Here is a 16,350-nt window from a genome sequence, read left to right on the forward strand (position 1 = left end):
ACAGATTTGATTCTGCTATGGCAAAGGCTGTGCTGCTTCTGTTGGATGAGCTGCTTGTCACAAAAGATTGAAGTTTAGATGCATGTGGTAGCTTTTGGCAAGATTTGTAATAATAATATTAGCCATAATGCTGTTATTTTAGCCATAATTGTGTTAATCATTAATAATAATATTAACCATATTTGCTGCTTTAGTGTGATTGTCATTTTTTTTCCGCCTTCGTGAGACTCAGGTCTTCAGAAGTCCTCCTGTCTGTCCCATTCAGTGGGCGAGTAGGGCCGCCTGATCTGCTTAAGCATCAGAAGCCCATAGAAAGAAGTTCAGTGTTTGTGCAGGTGATTTTTTTTCCAGTATGTAGTGAAAATAGGAGCTAGAGTCAAAGCTGGTGACTTGGGGCCTGTTCCGTGATGCATTTGCGTGGGAAACGTGTAGGAGGGGCGGTGGAAGGTGCACCCTTCTAATTTTAAAAGAGTTTGGGGGGTTTTTTTCTACCTTTGTATTGCTAAGGTTTGTGGCTCGTGTCTTCTGGAACCATCACCTGCAGAAGCAGTAGCTGGAAAAACTTCACAACTAGCTGTGCCTGGCAGGATAACTGTGACCTCTTCCTGAAAAACGTTAATCTCCCTAAAGTTGTCCCTAGTTTCATCAGCGCTGGTTGGGTGGCTGTAACACGCTCCATTTTGAGTTGTACCTCAAGCTTTCCTGGAGATCTCAGCTGGTTCAGAGCAGCTACCTGCTTGTTTTAAATGGATTTCCTGCAGGGAGCTCATTGAACCAACGCTTGAGTTCATTTCTGTAGACAGCTCAAAGTGGTTAGTTGTGAACTGCAAGCTGGCACAGTTTGTTAACTGCATGTCTCAAAAATTACCTTAGTCCAGCAACTGAGCTAAGATGTTGTGTTTAAAGCTTCTACTTTCCCTGATTTCTGTACGTGCTGCTGATCACGGATAAGATCTGGGTTTGGGATCTTGCTGTCCCCATTGGAACATGGCACCTTACCTTTTTTTGGGGCGTTCACACATGACCTGAGTTTCAAGGCATTATGCAATCTATTTTCTCAGGTACTGGCTAATGAAATTTACTGACGGGGCAGATAATTTGAAGGTGGAGGAAATAGTCTTCCTGTAGTTTGAGGACAATTGATGGTGTTAGATTCAAATTGTATGTGTGAGCAGAATTTTGTATAGATGCATTTGTATAAATGGAAAATGAGTCCATTCAATCAACATTTGGAAAAAAAATAATGGAGTAACCATGTTAGGTCACCATTTATCTTGGCAAAATGAGCTGAAACCTCGAGTGGCATGGCCAGCATCCACCTTACTTGAATCATAAAGGAATCACTGTAGAAGTTTTAGATTTCTGAGTTTGTTTTGCAAGCAAGTCATATGAGAGTCTGTCTTCGGAGGAGTTAAAAATGGTACATATGTCCAGTGCACCCTGTTGCAATTCTGAGATTCTTACATAGTATTTTCTCTGTTTGTCAGGGTGATTCAGAGGAGGATGTGGAAGAGCATCCACAAGAGCAAAGGTAAGCAAAACTCAAATGAAAACAAGAGCATTGAAGCTCATTTTGGTTTTTGCTTTAGGAAATACTGAAATGTTAGTGGGCGGACTACTAAAAATGATTTTTTTCTGCTGCATATTAAACAGATTTTCATTACTTGTGGCTTATGATTTTCTCAACTGATGTTAATACTAATTTGTTAGCAAAACCAAAAATTAGTGTGCAGTGTATGCAAGACTGAAATGCTCTCTTGCATCTCCTTCTTCTTATTCTATCTCGTAAGTTGCATTTGCTTTTCACTGCTTTTACACAAAAAAATCTGTGTTTATTAATTCTGCTTTAGTGTATATTTTGTAACTAATTTCTTTGAGCAAGAGGACAATTTTCCATTCCAAAATTTGCAAACGTAAGTAGTCTTGGAGTATTAATGTGTACCAAGGCGGGGAGGGAGGTAAAAAAGATTTAAAGCCAAAAGCTTATTAATATGTTGCTGTGGAACAATAAATATCCTGCCTTGTTTCTTGAAATCAGATAAATAATAAAGCTCTTAAGAACTGTAGCCGCCACTCTGCTGTTTCTGTTAATATCAGGCCACCTCTGTTTTGAAGGGTTGGGTAAATAGCATCACAGATTATTTTTTAAATACACATTTTGTTTCCTCTGAGTGTCCAGATTAAAATGCTTGGACATCTACCAGTGAAACACTTCCTTCCTTTGGTATGTGTTAATGTGGGTACAGCTTTCAGTGCCATGCCAGCCAGAAAGATCACAAGACTTAAACTAAACACGTGTAGCACCACCGTGCTCCAATGGCTGCAGCTAGCCAGAAATGCTTTTCTCATTTATCTCCTGCCTTTGCCCTTAGCTTGGGTTTGAAAGCAAATAGATCTGATAAAACACAAGTCTTGCTGGGAGCCGGAAGAAGGGGTAAGCCTGGAGGTGGGAAGAGGATGGTTATGATGTGTCTGTTCTGCACTGCAACGCTTCTTCGCACGGCTTTCCCCCCTCTTTCTGCCCCATAAGGAGCTTTCCTGTCTGAAGCCAGCATCATGACGTTAGGGCTCCTGCGCCTCATCTCCATGGGAACAACAAGGATGGTATAGAAACAGGATGGGAAAATTACTGCTGCCTCTGACAGCTGATGCTGATGGTTTGTGCTTACCTACTCCCCGAATTCCTACCTGCATAGGGGATTTTTTTTTTTCCCCTCCTTGCGAAAAGAGCAGTAAACTATTGAAAGCTGGCATTTTCCCTGCACAAATACAGAACTGTCTGACATTCAGCTGTGGACTACTATGGTCTTGATGCAAAATTTTCACTGCCTGCCTAAGCATGCTCTCTTTATTGAGAGGTAGTCAGAAGACAGCAGTCTCAAATGCTGTGCTTAAGGTGGTTTCTGAGATTTTTGTTAGTAGGCAGAGATATGTAGTTTAGGGAAGGAAGAAAAAGAAAATCTCCCAAGTGCCTATTTTTCTCTGGAGGTGGATGGAGTAACTGGCTACTATGGCAATAATAAAAATATTATTGAAAGATAAATAGTTCTTGAGACTCAGGAAATAGGAAAAAGTGGTTTGACTATTTTTTTTTTGGTCATTCAGGTGCTTAAAGATTTTTCTAGTAATTACTCATTTCCAAAAATGAACTTGTTTTCTGAAAGTAAAGTTTATAAGGTTCACTTGCAGGGATGGAAACATCCTTCTATTGTCATACTGAAATGTTTCAGGAAACTTGCCTAAACAGACACTGGTTTGTGTGCATCTTTTAAACTGTTTTGGTTTGCTGCTGTGCGTAAACACCGATTTGTGTGCGCTCTGTATACTGAAGGAATGTTATTAGGTAGACTTTACAAGGAAGACCTAGCAAAGGTATGTTAGAAAGACCAGAATTTATTAGTTTCTTTCCAGATTAACTTTCATTCCATTGGCTTGTATTACTATATGGTGAAATCATGGGGATTTCCTTTTCCTGTAGCAGCAAAACCTGAGAGCTTGCAGCATCTCCATCTCATTGTCTGTCAGCATGCCCTAGGGAAATCAGCTAAAGCTACTGAAATGTGATGTGAAGTCCCTAGAAGCAAAAGCACCTTCAAGTAGTTGTATGAACAGAAGTGAATGGAGATAGAGAATTTAAAATTTTCCCCAGAGCTGAAGAAAGTAAAGAGTTCAGCATCTTGGGGCATAAAGAAGAAAGTCTCTTCCCAAAACGTTGCTTTATTCAGTTTTTAATTCTAGGTTAATGGGCTCTCTTGGGAGCTTGCTAACCTACTTTAAAAAAAATAAATAATAAAGTATTAACAGTCTGTTAACTGACTTCCTGTGCATGTGCATCACGGGATCTTCCATTTGGGGTGGGCTTCTTGGTTTGCTGCTGGTTTTGTGGCAAGTGCACGAGGGGATGGATTTAGTCTCATTATTTCTGCCTTAGGTTTAGCTTTAACAAATACAGAAGTTTGTATGGAGGTAAAAAGACGTTGTCAAAATAGCAGTTTTTGTACCGAGCTGTTTTGGAGGTGAATGAGAAGTGGTTGATTTGGAGGTCCGTGGGTTTGCAGCTGCCCTGAGCAAGAAAAAGGTAATTAGCAACTCCTTAATTTCCAGCCTGCGGTTCCTGCCTTTCCAGTTGCTTGGATGCTCTCACAGGTTGCTTTCTGCTGTTTTGTGACTCTCTGGATCAGACTCTGAAATAAGAAATGCTGGACAGTAGATACTTGACTTGCTGGTGTACTGCTTAAGGCCACGATCTGACAGACTTAAAGCCACATGTATTTGTACTAGCCTATTAAAAAAACCTTCAGGTTTCCTTTAAAAATTGTTTCTTACCTTTGGAAGTCAGCAGTAAAAAGATGCCTTCCAGAACAACTTTGGTTCAGGAAGTTTTGTTAGAAGAAAGTCAATGACAGGTGCTGACAGAAAATTTTGTTTTGTTGTGGTTTTCTTTGTTTTTTTCTTCGTGCTGGTGACTGTTCACTTGCCACAGCTGGCAGTAGCAAATTTTGAAGATTTAGGTGCTCACTTTTTTTTTTATTACGCTTTTGCTAAAGCAGCAGAATGAGACAAATGCAGAAATCTGGCACAGATAAAGGGACAGTGCTGTTAGGTGACGTGCACAAATGATGCTGTCAAAATTTTTAGCTTTTCGCTTCAAGGAAGTAGACACTGGACTACCAAAAGAAAAAATAAATTTTCACATGTATGACATTCTTAATCCTTGGTTTTGAGGACTTCTGGAGAAAGGCCTTTGAGGATCCAGTTTCCCAGCTGACAAGTTAAAGAGCATTTGCAGCAGAATAAACTGCTGTACTCAAGATGTGGAGTGTGTACCCGTAATATGTGATGTGCATTAATAGTCCACAAGAAAAGCAAGCCATACAATACTAAGAGTATGGTATGTAATTAGTGAGTAAGAGGACGCTTTCCAGCCTTTACCTGTGACAGGGCATACTTTGCTTTGAGTAGATAGGTATCAACTGCTAGGAGAATTATAAGTGTGATGCAGTTAGCTCAGTCAAGCATTTCTGTTGAACCTTTGCCTTTGATCACTGGGGGAGCATTTGACCCCATGGACTGGAGCTGCTTGGGGCAGTAGATGGTATTTGCTCCCAGTGGGTTCCTGCTGGGGTGACAGAGCAGCCCCGGGAGTGACAGCTGGTGCCCGGCACTTTGACCTCTCCTGCTTGCCCAGCGGGGTTACTCCTAACCCTGTGATTTTTGCAGTCTCCGTGAAATAGCGCTCCCGACATGGAAGAGAAATTGGAAGGTAAAGGTAGCAAGGGAGTAGGTTACTAGTTGCCCGAGAGACAACAAAGCAGTTAAGGTGCACAGACTGCAAAATTACTTGGGAGTTTAATGGATACTTAAGAGATGTAGTTATAACGTTTGCTTCAGGAAACATCCGGAGTGGCTGGGGAGAATGAGCCTGCTTCACGTTGCGAGGTCAGAGGTGGCAATTTCTCACTGGCCACAACTTCATCGCATCTCCAGTCAGGAGGCACAGATGAGTCTGGTGCTGTGGATGGACTGTTAAGACGCTGCAGAGGTGACTCACCCTTCAAAAAAGCCTGTGGTCTTAGGGCCATAATTTCTGACAGTCCAGTTCTTGGAAAGTAATGACATGGGAGTGGTGGTACGCCTGCGTGCCAGGTAACTGGCTGCGGTGGTGGCTAAGCCAGGAAAACAAAGATTGAAAAATAGGTTAGGAACAACCAGATTTTTTTTTCCTTCTGCTTTTTCTTACTGAAAAGAATAAAAATTTATTTTGTGCCAGAAGAAATTTCCAGATATAAAGAAACTCCATTGTTTTATGTTATGTTTACTTTTTAAACATCTTTAAAGTCAAACTGAGTATCCATTGAGAAAGTGTTTCAAAATGAAAAGCTGAAAAGTAGTTTTGAGAGTGTCAGTGAGTGCTTGAACTGTTTGAAAGGAACCATCCTAAGCCAATATTTTCCACCTAAGTTTGAATCAAGTACTGCTAATAATTTAGATTGGCATTAAACTTACCCCCTTCCCCCAAAAGTATTTGAAAAATTACATGAAGAGTTTTCCTAGGATAGGTGCTTGGTCTTAACTTGTAATTGCAGAAGTTGCTTTTATTAAGTTTTTAAGTGTTAAAAATCTTTTTTACAAAAGAAGCAGAAATCTGTGCGTGTATTAAAAAAAGAAAAAAGCTGCATTTATTCGGGGAAGAAGCTTTTTAGTCACCATTAATGCACATGCATAAAGTAACGTGTTTCTACAGTATGCACAGAATGGGTGTTTTCGTGGGGTTGCACCAAAACCTGCTTCGATGTTGGTTAACTTTTGTTTTTAATTGGTAAGTCACCGCTGTTGTATCCTACTTAGAATATCACCAAGGGACTACCCATTTTAAGTTTTCCTGGATGCCTAAAGAAATGAGATTTACTTATATAATCCTTAGAAGTAAAGGAGTGGAAATGAGATGCACACACCTACCTGTTCTGCTTGGGTGAAAATCCCTAAGGAAACACCTGTAGGGAACACAGAGGTTAATGTGAAGCTAGCATAAAAAAAGCTTACTGGGGAAAATGGTTAGGTCAACAAAGTTGGGGGATCTCTAGGTAGCTGAGGAAACATTGTTTTGGAAGGAACTGTCAGTGTTACACTTCATGCACTCAGAGTGGCAGGCTAAACTCCTGCTGCTTTAATCTTTTATCTCTGTTTTATGTGTTGTAATTTATTCACTGATGAACTTTGCCTTGCTGAACTTTGTATTGCATGCTGTTAGGGATAGCTGTGCCCACATGTGCATTGCTTCTTCCAAAATATTGGTCCTTTTGCAAAATTGTGTTGCTTGTCTGCTGATACAGGGAGTAAAAAACCCGTGGTGTTTGGGGTGGTTTTTTGTTTTGTTTGTTTTTTTTCTTCTCCCAGGACATTGCATAGCAGTGCTGTGTGCTAGCAAATGAGTCAGCTATCCATTTATTTATTTGTTTCTCAGTTGCTTTCAGACGTTTCGGAAATGAGAGCAGTGGCCTAGGCCAGCTGTGCTGTGTTTGACAGCAGGCTGAGGAGCTAACGCTGCAGCTCTCCAGGATCTGGAGCTGATGGCAAACGAGACAGTGCTGCTGCGTTTTGCAAAGAGCTGTCAAACTTCTGCCCTCAGCTTAGGTCCTAGCTGACCTTAACTGAAATATTTTAAAGGTGATGGGAGCCTGATTTAATTACTCTTTGAAGTGCTGTTGCAGTCCCACTCATCGTCAAAATCTTGTCTGAATTGAAAAAACCCTGCTGGTATGTACGTATGTATTTCCCTCACTGTCGTGAGGCCCCCTGGGCTGAAAGATGCCTGTGGTCAGATCAGCGGTGGTTTGATCTGGATGTCGGCTTGTACACTGACCAAAAATGGACTTTCTCATCTGCGGGTGACAATTTGATTTTGAGAAATGAAAACTGTCTCGGTGTGGTAATTGAGAATTAACGCTTTGCCTTCACATGGCTCAGACTACCTTGAAAAGACGCGCGGGTTGTCTTTTTACCCCAGTTCCTATATTGGTAAAAATAGCAGGTGGTGACGGTCTCCTCCCAGCTGGGACTGTGAGGTTATTGTTTGTGCAGAGATTAGTGTATGTGAAGAAGCTGTATGTGTGGATATGTGCTACTGGAGTACACTTTCTCACATGTAATGACCTGTTTAAATGGACAAATAAACTGGGCTTTATACTTTGGTGTCCTGTATCTTTCTTCTGTTAACTGCGTCTTCACTTTCTTTTCCCACTTTCTCAGCTTTCTGTCTCGTCCGCAGATCTCTTGTGTACCTCCTTATGGCATCTCTTCTTTCTAGTTTCTGTCCGGGCCGTGCCTGAAAGTGGTGTAGTTTCTGTACTGCAAGAGGAAGAAGCTGTCTTGCCCTCTGCTACCCCGGTGCTGTCCCCTGCCTTCTGCAGCCCTGCAAGCCGTATCAGAAAACTCTGCATTAAAAGCACTTCTTTGTTTTATTTTTGCCAGGTTAACGTTTACCTGCAGTCATTCTCTGATGGGTTTCCCTGTTGCTTTCCGTGGCAGTGTCAGCTGAAAATGTGTACTTGTGCCGATGCTGACTCCTTGCTGTCTTATCTACTGCTGTGCAGGAGGGGCTGGGGAGGAGCCCAGCCACATCTGCTGCTCTGCTCACCATTGGTGAGATGAGCAGGTTAGTCCCCACAAGCATGCAGCTGAGGAGAGGGAGAGCATCTTGTCATATGTTGGGAGCAATGCCTTATCAAATCGGTGGCTGTGGGGTCAGAGGAAGGTGAAGCATTTGCATCGGGGATAGCCTTAGAGGCAGTTGATGGGTTTTGGGTGGATGGTGTGGCGAATCACACAGCCTGCCACTGTATGGAAGGTAGAGGGCAAGCGCACACACATGTACATCGCTTGTGCACAGCTTTAATTTTTTCAGGCTTTTGGTAAACCCCTGTAACCTATGCTTTGGGACAGAGTCCACCCAGAATGCAGGGTCTTTAGAGTTAGGACAATCCCAATCTGAGCAGGTGGGAGAAGGGCATGCGGTGTCTTATTTCCCATTCTGTGTTTGTTTCAGTACTGGCTGCGAAGCTATGCAGGAGCAGAGACAGATCTCGTGGTGGCACGGGCTGTCGGTATGGTCATTCAGCAAACACGGGGAGGGTCAGCTCTTAATGCCAAGCAGCTGGCTGCTGCGAGCGCTCTGCAAGTCCAGTCTGGAATGTGGCATTTTTCTTGTTAAACTTAACTTGTTTTGAAAAAGGGGGTGTTAGGACACATTTTGTTTGTTTAGAGAAGAGGAAAAAAAAGAAAAGCAAACAGCTGCTATGCCATGTTTGTCCTTGTCCTAATCATTGTAAGCTTAGGTGTCCCCTTAGCCCATACATGCTACTTCTTTAATATAAGTAATTCAGAATAGGAACTCTCTTCTTATGCTTCTACTTTTACATTTTAATACACTAATAATGAATTTCAGATGTGTGTTAATCTTGGGATAATCCTTCTGATTTGTGGGCAGTGGGCCACAAAAGATTTAGCTTTATATCTATACATTTATTATTAATTATTTTACTTCCGAATAGCTGCTTCATAGTTGCCCTTAAGAGGGCTTAATTTGCAGTGATTTTAATTTTACCATTATGCAGTTAAACGGTAGATGTTTGGAATAATAGACCAATGTCAGCAATCTGAAAATTAACACCCTATAAGCATTTAGCTTCATAGTTTTTCTGCTGTTGCAGATTGGCAAATTGTGACAAAATAGGAAAAAAGCAGCAAGAAAAAAAAACCAAAAACCACCTTGCATGCTTTCAGGAATTTACAGACAGTCCACTTCTGAATCATCAACCCCAGCACGCTGGCTTGATTTTTATAAGCTGAGTATAAGTTACCCGAAATCTCTCTGATGCGGTGTAATAAATTGTTACAGGCAATGCTGTTACCTGCCTCTCATTATCCTAGAGACACAAAGGTAACACAAACCGAGCTTATGATGCCCCGCGTTTTTATTCAGCTGGGAAATGTGGTCTGGGAAAGCTGCGCTCCCGCCCTGGCAGTGGCTCTGAGTGCGTGACTTGTAGGCAAGTAGGTGAAGGAGCCTTTTTAGTAATTTTGCTGTTTGCCATAGTAACTTAAGTAAAAACATGGGCAGGAAAACAAAGCAAATAGCTCATCTCTACCACTTTCAGTTCAGTCTTGGTTATACATTGAAGCATAAGTTTTTTAAAAACATCTTGGTTACGTTGTCTTAAACATCTTTTTTAAATCCACTTTCTTCAGCAGCTGCTTTGGGAAGAAACTCTGTGGTGGTTATTGCAAAATGACCAACTCCCTCTCTTCATCAGGACAAAATAGTCCTGTCCACTTCAGGGAGAGGAAAAGTATATCAAATATTATACTTGCATGTGATGAGAGTGTGTATTAACTCTTTTGCAGAGTTCTGAGTACTCACTGCAAATATTTGCTTTATATTTGTAGAAGCGTTTGCTTTAATCAAATAAGCTAATCGCCTAGGAGATACACGTCGTCAATACGAATAATTTAGGTGTCTGCTTGTCCTCTCAGGGGCCCACCATTCTATGTTATGTCCTGGCTGCCACCTGAGATAAGGAGATAGAGGGCAAAGCTGGCTGTGTTAATAGTCACCTTATCTTCCTCTCCACCTCCTGCCCCCAAAGTGGTGTACAAATAAAGCTGCATTTATGTTTTGTTTTGTGTCTTGGTAACTTTTAGAATATATTTAGACAAGGGCATCTCAGGATTTTTTTGTGTGTGTGTGTACAAAACAGAGCTTGCTTTCTGTAGGATTGGACTTTATATAAATTTTAAACGCAGGAGTTCCTCAATCAAAAACAATCACAGTGAAGAAGGTTGGGGTTGTTTTTTTTTCCCTCAGAATTATGAGGAAAAGGAGGGAGAAGGGAAAATGTTTTCCAAGAGGAGAGTGAGAAGGAGCCCTTTGTGCTTGTTTTTGGTGAAGATCTCCTCTTCCAATAGTCTCTTGTCTGCTTCAGAATACTGTTGCAGTACCTAGTGAGCTGTAGTCAGGGGTTTACCATCTCACCCACCAGGACACCAGAACTCCACAGAGGTCAAAATTAAGACATTTGAAGTGCAAAAATAATGCTTTTTGTTAATGTCTGATAAAAGCCAACTTTTACTTTAAAACTTTGTGAAGACATGTGAAGAAGCTGTAAGGACTTGGAAGTAAAAAGGAGAAAGTTGAGATGGTGTATCACATTCATCGCTGTTGAAAGCACAGGCTGTGTTGTCTCTGGTTCCTGGTTTTGGTGTGTTTCAGTTACAAGGTGGGCTTTCTGAGCAAGAAAAAGGTTTGTTAAAATGTTTGCAACAGCATGCTCTGTAAGGAAACATGAGAAATGCAGAAAGCAACTCACTTTTTAAGCCTAGAAACTGTTCTTTTTCATATGATGAGATGGTGACACTTGCAGTAACGTAGCTGAGTTTGCATTGTAAAAGACCTCAGTTCCTTTGCAGTCCTAAGATTTGGAACTGATCTGGCCTTTGGAGATGCTTGTATATCAATAGGATGATGATTTGACACACTTCAAAATACCTGGGAAGACTTTCAGAAACCCAAATAATATATACGAAGTAGAAAAAGTGACCTTAAGTCAAAATTGTTCTGACGTACGTTCTCACTGTATCTTTTGCATATATAAATCATTATATATTGCTTTTCAATTTTTTAATTGCTGTTCATTGTTTTGATCTTTCTCTTTGGGACCTGGTGGTTGTCTTTGGGAGACTGAAGCATAATTCCGTTGTCACATATCTCTGCACCTCCGTCTCAAAAAAAAAAGTTAACTTTGAATTAAATAGGCAGTCTCAGCTTTACAAAGTAGATACAAATGACCAGTTTATAATCTGTTTATCTTAGTTTCTGCTACTGGCTGCCTTGTTGGTAGTGCACAATCTCCTGAGTGGGAATTTCCCAGCTTTTTTTAAACCGCGTGTGAATGCTGATACCTGATCTAGTGGAAAGTTAAGAATCTCTCTTGTTTTACTGTTCTTTGTTCTTCTCTGTGCCCCTTGAATGCTGCCGTGCTCTTACAGCCCTGTTTCCCCTCTTGATTTACTAGAGGGCTTCTCCCAGTCACCTGTGTGGTGGGTATATGCTTGAAAAGCTTTTGTAGCTCCTAAGAGAGGTGCAAAACGGGATTGCTATACAGCCTCTCAAATTTCCAGAAGCTCTACAAACCAGCTTTGAGTCACTGCAAGTGCAGCCATCAACTCCTGCACACTTCTTTCAGAGCTTAGTGTTTGGCAAGCAGCGGATCCAAATGTTAATACTTAACTTTTTTAAGTTTGGTGTACTGAGAACTTGACCTTTCCTGTGACGCTGCTTCAATTATTTCTGTGCTTTCTGGTTATCAAAATGAAGCCAAAAAAAAAAAAAAAAAAGCCACCTGGCATCCTGCTTCCTGCTGGTGCTCTTTCCCCTGTGAGTGCTTCCAAAGAGTTCCTCCATGGTCAGCACGTGGGTTTGGTGGGATCAGGCAATTCTTTGCAGTCCTTCAGCTGCAGGTATTTGTTTCTTATCAGTGAGAACAGAAATGGGTTCAGCTGTCATGTATCAAACCAAAATTGGGCCACATGAATACTTGTGTATGTGCTTGAATGCCACCTCCTGGTATTTAGGACACCCGTTCATGTTTGAGTGGTGCGTTGTGCTGCGTTGCCGTTGGGATTACACTTGGAACAAAGGGGGACTTTGGAGACTTCTTTGACTCTGAGCCAGCAGTCTGTGTGATGTGTTTAGCGCCAGAGAGAGAAAAAACAGATGCATGCTTATTTTTCTTATTTGCGAGGAAGATCCTTTGTATGGTTTCCAAGGTCTTGAGGTTCCTGTATGTTGTGCTGCCTTTTAACTCCATTGCTGTAGTGTGCTCGGATGAGAGGTGCAGTTTTTCAAGGCTCTCGGAGCTCCTCACCGCTCTGTGTCAGAGCGCCAGAGCAAAGTGCATCATGTTCTCAAGGCTTTTCTTGGCGGGAATATGTAAAAGCTGTTAATTACTCATCTGTTACAGGCCGGGTGTTCTATAAACAGGTAGGGGTCTCTGGGTACATTTCGCTCTGTGTTAGCAGTTGTTGCACAACAGAGCTGAGTCCTGGGAGAGTTGTGGGATAGAAAGCAAAACTGGTTGGATTTTACTGAATTATCTGACAATACAGTAGTTTTGTTTTTCTTTGAGGATAAATTGTAGTGATTCATTAAAAAAGTTGGTTATGCTTGGTAGAAAATAGAAGCTGTAAGAGATCTGGTTGCCTTTGCAGGAGTTAATACAGAAATTACTATGTGAAGTGTTTGTTGTCTACTTCAAAAGTAGAACAATCTAACAAGGATTATCAGAAGCATCTGAAATAGAAAAGGTTTGTGTTTTTTACCGTAGGACTCTACCAAAGTTGTTGGCAACTGACTGTCATCACCCACGGGGCTGGACACCCACAGTTTCCGTGTCCTCTGGGCATCGGGCACCAGCTCCTGGCTGAAGTTATGCCGTAGCAGGTTGGCCTCTGCACCACACACTAGCCGCAAATCCCGAGCGTTTTGGAGTAGCGATGCTCTCAGTGTTAATGAGTACTGCCCAGTGTCACAGTGACACTGGTGTCTTGATACTAAACCTTGGGGTGGAGGGGCAGTGGGATTTGCTGTGGGACGTGGAAGGAGGAGGAGGGGTAGTTTTCTTTCCCCACATTAAGGGCCCACTCTCTGAGTGTCTCACAACAAACTACACTGGAAGGTTACACGGAGTGCTGGCGTTTCCCTTTTTTGTCCCCTCTGGGCTCATCGGACCCTTGTCCTAGCACAGCTGCCTCCGGAGAGGCTGCTGTGAACCCTGTGGATGCAGCAGCCTGGTCCCACTCCCTGGTGGGCAGCCTGAGCCCTAGGGGCTGTGCATCCGAGGAGGTGGCAGGCAAGGTAGTGGCTTCGTGGGAAAACTAGTTGTGTTACTGAGGCCACGGAACTATTTTGCAGTATCGTTGCTCCATAATTACAGTGTCGTGCGGTATCCCGTATGCTTACAGTACCATCGTGGCAATTCATGCAGTGCCCATCTGTTGTGTGAAAGCAGGTCAACGTAGAGGGTATGGTGGTGGTCAGATTGCACCAATCATGGTAAAAAATGTGTTTCAAAGCAACAGAAGAGCTGTAAAGACAGCAGCTGGGCAAAGTTCACCTGCCCCGTGACCTGGAGCTAGCCCTTGGTGATAGGCAGGATCCATCCCCAGTATGTGATCCTGTCTGTGGGAAGCTCCTTCCCTGGGCACCTGGGCGGTGGTGGAGGAGTAATTTTGGGACAGAACTTTAGACGCTGGAAGATTGGTCACCTCCAGCTCCTTCTGCAGCGAGAAAGAGGTTTTACCAGAGGATGGTCAAAGAGTTAAATTTAGCTGCTTTGAATTGCCCTTGGAGCAGCCTATTTTTGCCAGCCCTTCAGAGGAAGGGGGAATGACAGTTTTCCTAATTTTGGCGCCCAGGCTGAGTGAGTGCTTACGTCCCCCTGAGCTCTCCAGCCTCCCCTGCTTCCCCTGTCGCATGTAGCTTCCACCTTGTTGCAGAGGGCCGGGCGACAGGTGAAGTTGCAATAACTTTTTCAAAGCTCCAACATTTCTGTCTTGCACAACGAGCCTGGCCTGCCCTCTCTGCTCAGGTTTTCATGCCAGTTCAGAGACCGGCCTCGGTCTGTGTTGTTCTGGGGCAGAGGCTGTGGCTTGGCAGTCTGCACCTTGGGTACCACAGGACTTTCTGCTGCAGAAGCAAAGTGCACCCATGCAACCACCAGACCTCTCTCTGGGAGTGGTGCAAGCCTGGGAGAGCTGTTTCATACGCCTTCTGTCTGCTTCGGTGCATGGGGCGCTCATCTTCAGCCTGCTGCGTCTTACTGAAGCTCAGAGCGGCGTGTTGGTTAAGGCAAAACCCTGCTGAAACCACGCACGGTCTCCTGGCTGGGCAGAGAGAGGATGGGCAGCCGGCGAGTCGCGTGTGATGCTGGTGAGACATCTTGCCTAATGTGGTGCCGGAAACCACTCAGATGCAATGCCGAACCTGTCTGGGCTAGAATTTGGCAGCAGGGGAAGGATGGGATGTAATTGCCAAGAGAGGCAGGGGGGAAGGTATGGTAACAAGAGGGAAAAAAAAATGACTAAAGATTGTGAAGAGGGGAAAAAAAAAGGTGCCCCTGAAGAAAAAGTGAAGATAGATACTGGTAGGAAGGGGGAAAATGAAAGCTTGCTTATTTTAAGTGATAGGCAAAACTGATAAGGGACAACAGCAGATTGCAATTTAATGATGAAAGGAAAATACACAATAGCAAAAGGGAAGTGAAACAAAAGGAGTGACTGATTCATAACTGCTTGCACCTTGTGTAACCGCCACCTCCGTTTATGTAAAATGATTTTAAGGGTCTGTGCAAAACAGAATCAAGTCTCCCCACTCTGGCTGGCAGAAGCGTGCAACAGTCCTATTGCACGCTCATTTACTGTCAGCTGTTACACAGGGAACAAAGCAGTCAGTAAGTCAGACCTCACTAGTGACACTGGAGGTCACCTCTTACATTTTACCTAATAGATATTCTTTGTGCTGAATTACACTGTCCTATTGACCGAAGTTGTGGCTTGGTATTTTAAAATGAAAGTCCCTGCAGTAAACATATCAGTAAACACATCAGTAAACGTACAAACAGTAAAGACCCAAACATGGATATGATGAGTGCACTATCCATATATATAAGCATAAATTGTGTACTTCCTGTTGGTTTTTTTTAATGAGACTGGAACAGCAAGGAGCACTGCGCTGCCCTTGGGAAGTGAGCAGCCATGTAATATTGTCAAATAAGTTTCACAGTTCCTTATTGGATTTAACGTGCGTGCTTAGTTTTGTGCCTGCCTGCTAGCGCTGTGCGCCATGTGCATTGCTGGTTTGTGTCTAAATCTTGATTCCTGGCAACTGGAGGAGAGTAGGGAGTTGAAGGGCCTGTACTTGACCGACTCCTTGACCCGTGCTTTACGTGCTTTGTTGCTATTAACTGCCTTTCTTCAATAGCCATTGTCTGATTTCTGTCTTGGTGTGTTCTGTCTTTTATTCGAGTCCTTTGCTGCAAGCCTGCTGCCTACAACCCAGGAGGTGCCTGCTGCCTGCTTAGGTATTTCTGTGGCCTGTTGCTGACCCAGTTTCTGCAGCATTTAAACTGCCCTTTTGAAAAGGGGGCATTTCTGGCCTTTGTGAGCATTCCCAGTGTTGCTGGGATAATGTGGCTGATCCCACAGATGTGGGTAGTGGCTTTAAAACAAACACACACCCCCTGCCCCAGTCCCCATGCTTTCAGTCTCGCTTGGATTTTTTTTTTCTTGTAAATAAATACAATTATTAATGCTTTCTGGTCATTGAAGCAGTGGGTTGCATTTTGGTGGATGGTTTGTTCTTGGAATAAGTACTGAAATGTTTGCTGTGCAGGGAGGGGAGGGCAGTGCACATAAAGAGCGTACACTTCCAGATTTTAAGATGAAGATCTTTGCTTTTGTTCCCAAACTGAGGAAGCTCGTTTGGGACTTGGAGAACTGCAAGCTGTGCCATGGCTGTCATGGCTTTGTTGCAAGGCCTGGCTTAGAAGTTAGGTCCTGCTGGGCACGAGCACTGGATTGGGGACAATGACCCTTGGTTTGAACACTTGCACCTTTTTTTTTATTTTCCCTCTATCTGCTGAAATTTTAAAGGTAAGATGAGGTGTCAAAAACATGATCTTGCGGTAGCTGCAAATCCACGTGTTATCTACTGCTTGCCGTGGTTCGGGGCAGCACCTTGTAAGAGGGCAAAGCGCCCTGCCGCTGGGACCACCCCAGCTGCCCCTCAGCCCGTGA

At 43.1% G+C, this 16,350-nt stretch overlaps 1 protein-coding gene across 6 annotated transcripts in view; it reads left to right on the forward strand.

Moving 5' to 3' along the window:
• TMEM131L (transmembrane 131 like) overlaps nt 1-16,350 on the forward strand; it is an 81,767-nt gene that overhangs the window by 6,588 nt on the left and 58,829 nt on the right. For all 6 annotated transcript variants that reach the window (XM_075751734.1, XM_075751736.1, XM_075751735.1 and 3 more), the window contains one exon: nt 1,488-1,531. In XM_075751734.1, the coding sequence (XP_075607849.1) occupies nt 1,488-1,531 (44 nt within the window). The remainder of the gene's footprint in view (nt 1-1,487; nt 1,532-16,350) is intronic.

This window comes from Balearica regulorum, chromosome 4, assembly GCF_011004875.1.
Source record: "Balearica regulorum gibbericeps isolate bBalReg1 chromosome 4, bBalReg1.pri, whole genome shotgun sequence".
NCBI classification, from domain to species: domain Eukaryota; kingdom Metazoa; phylum Chordata; class Aves; order Gruiformes; family Gruidae; genus Balearica; species Balearica regulorum.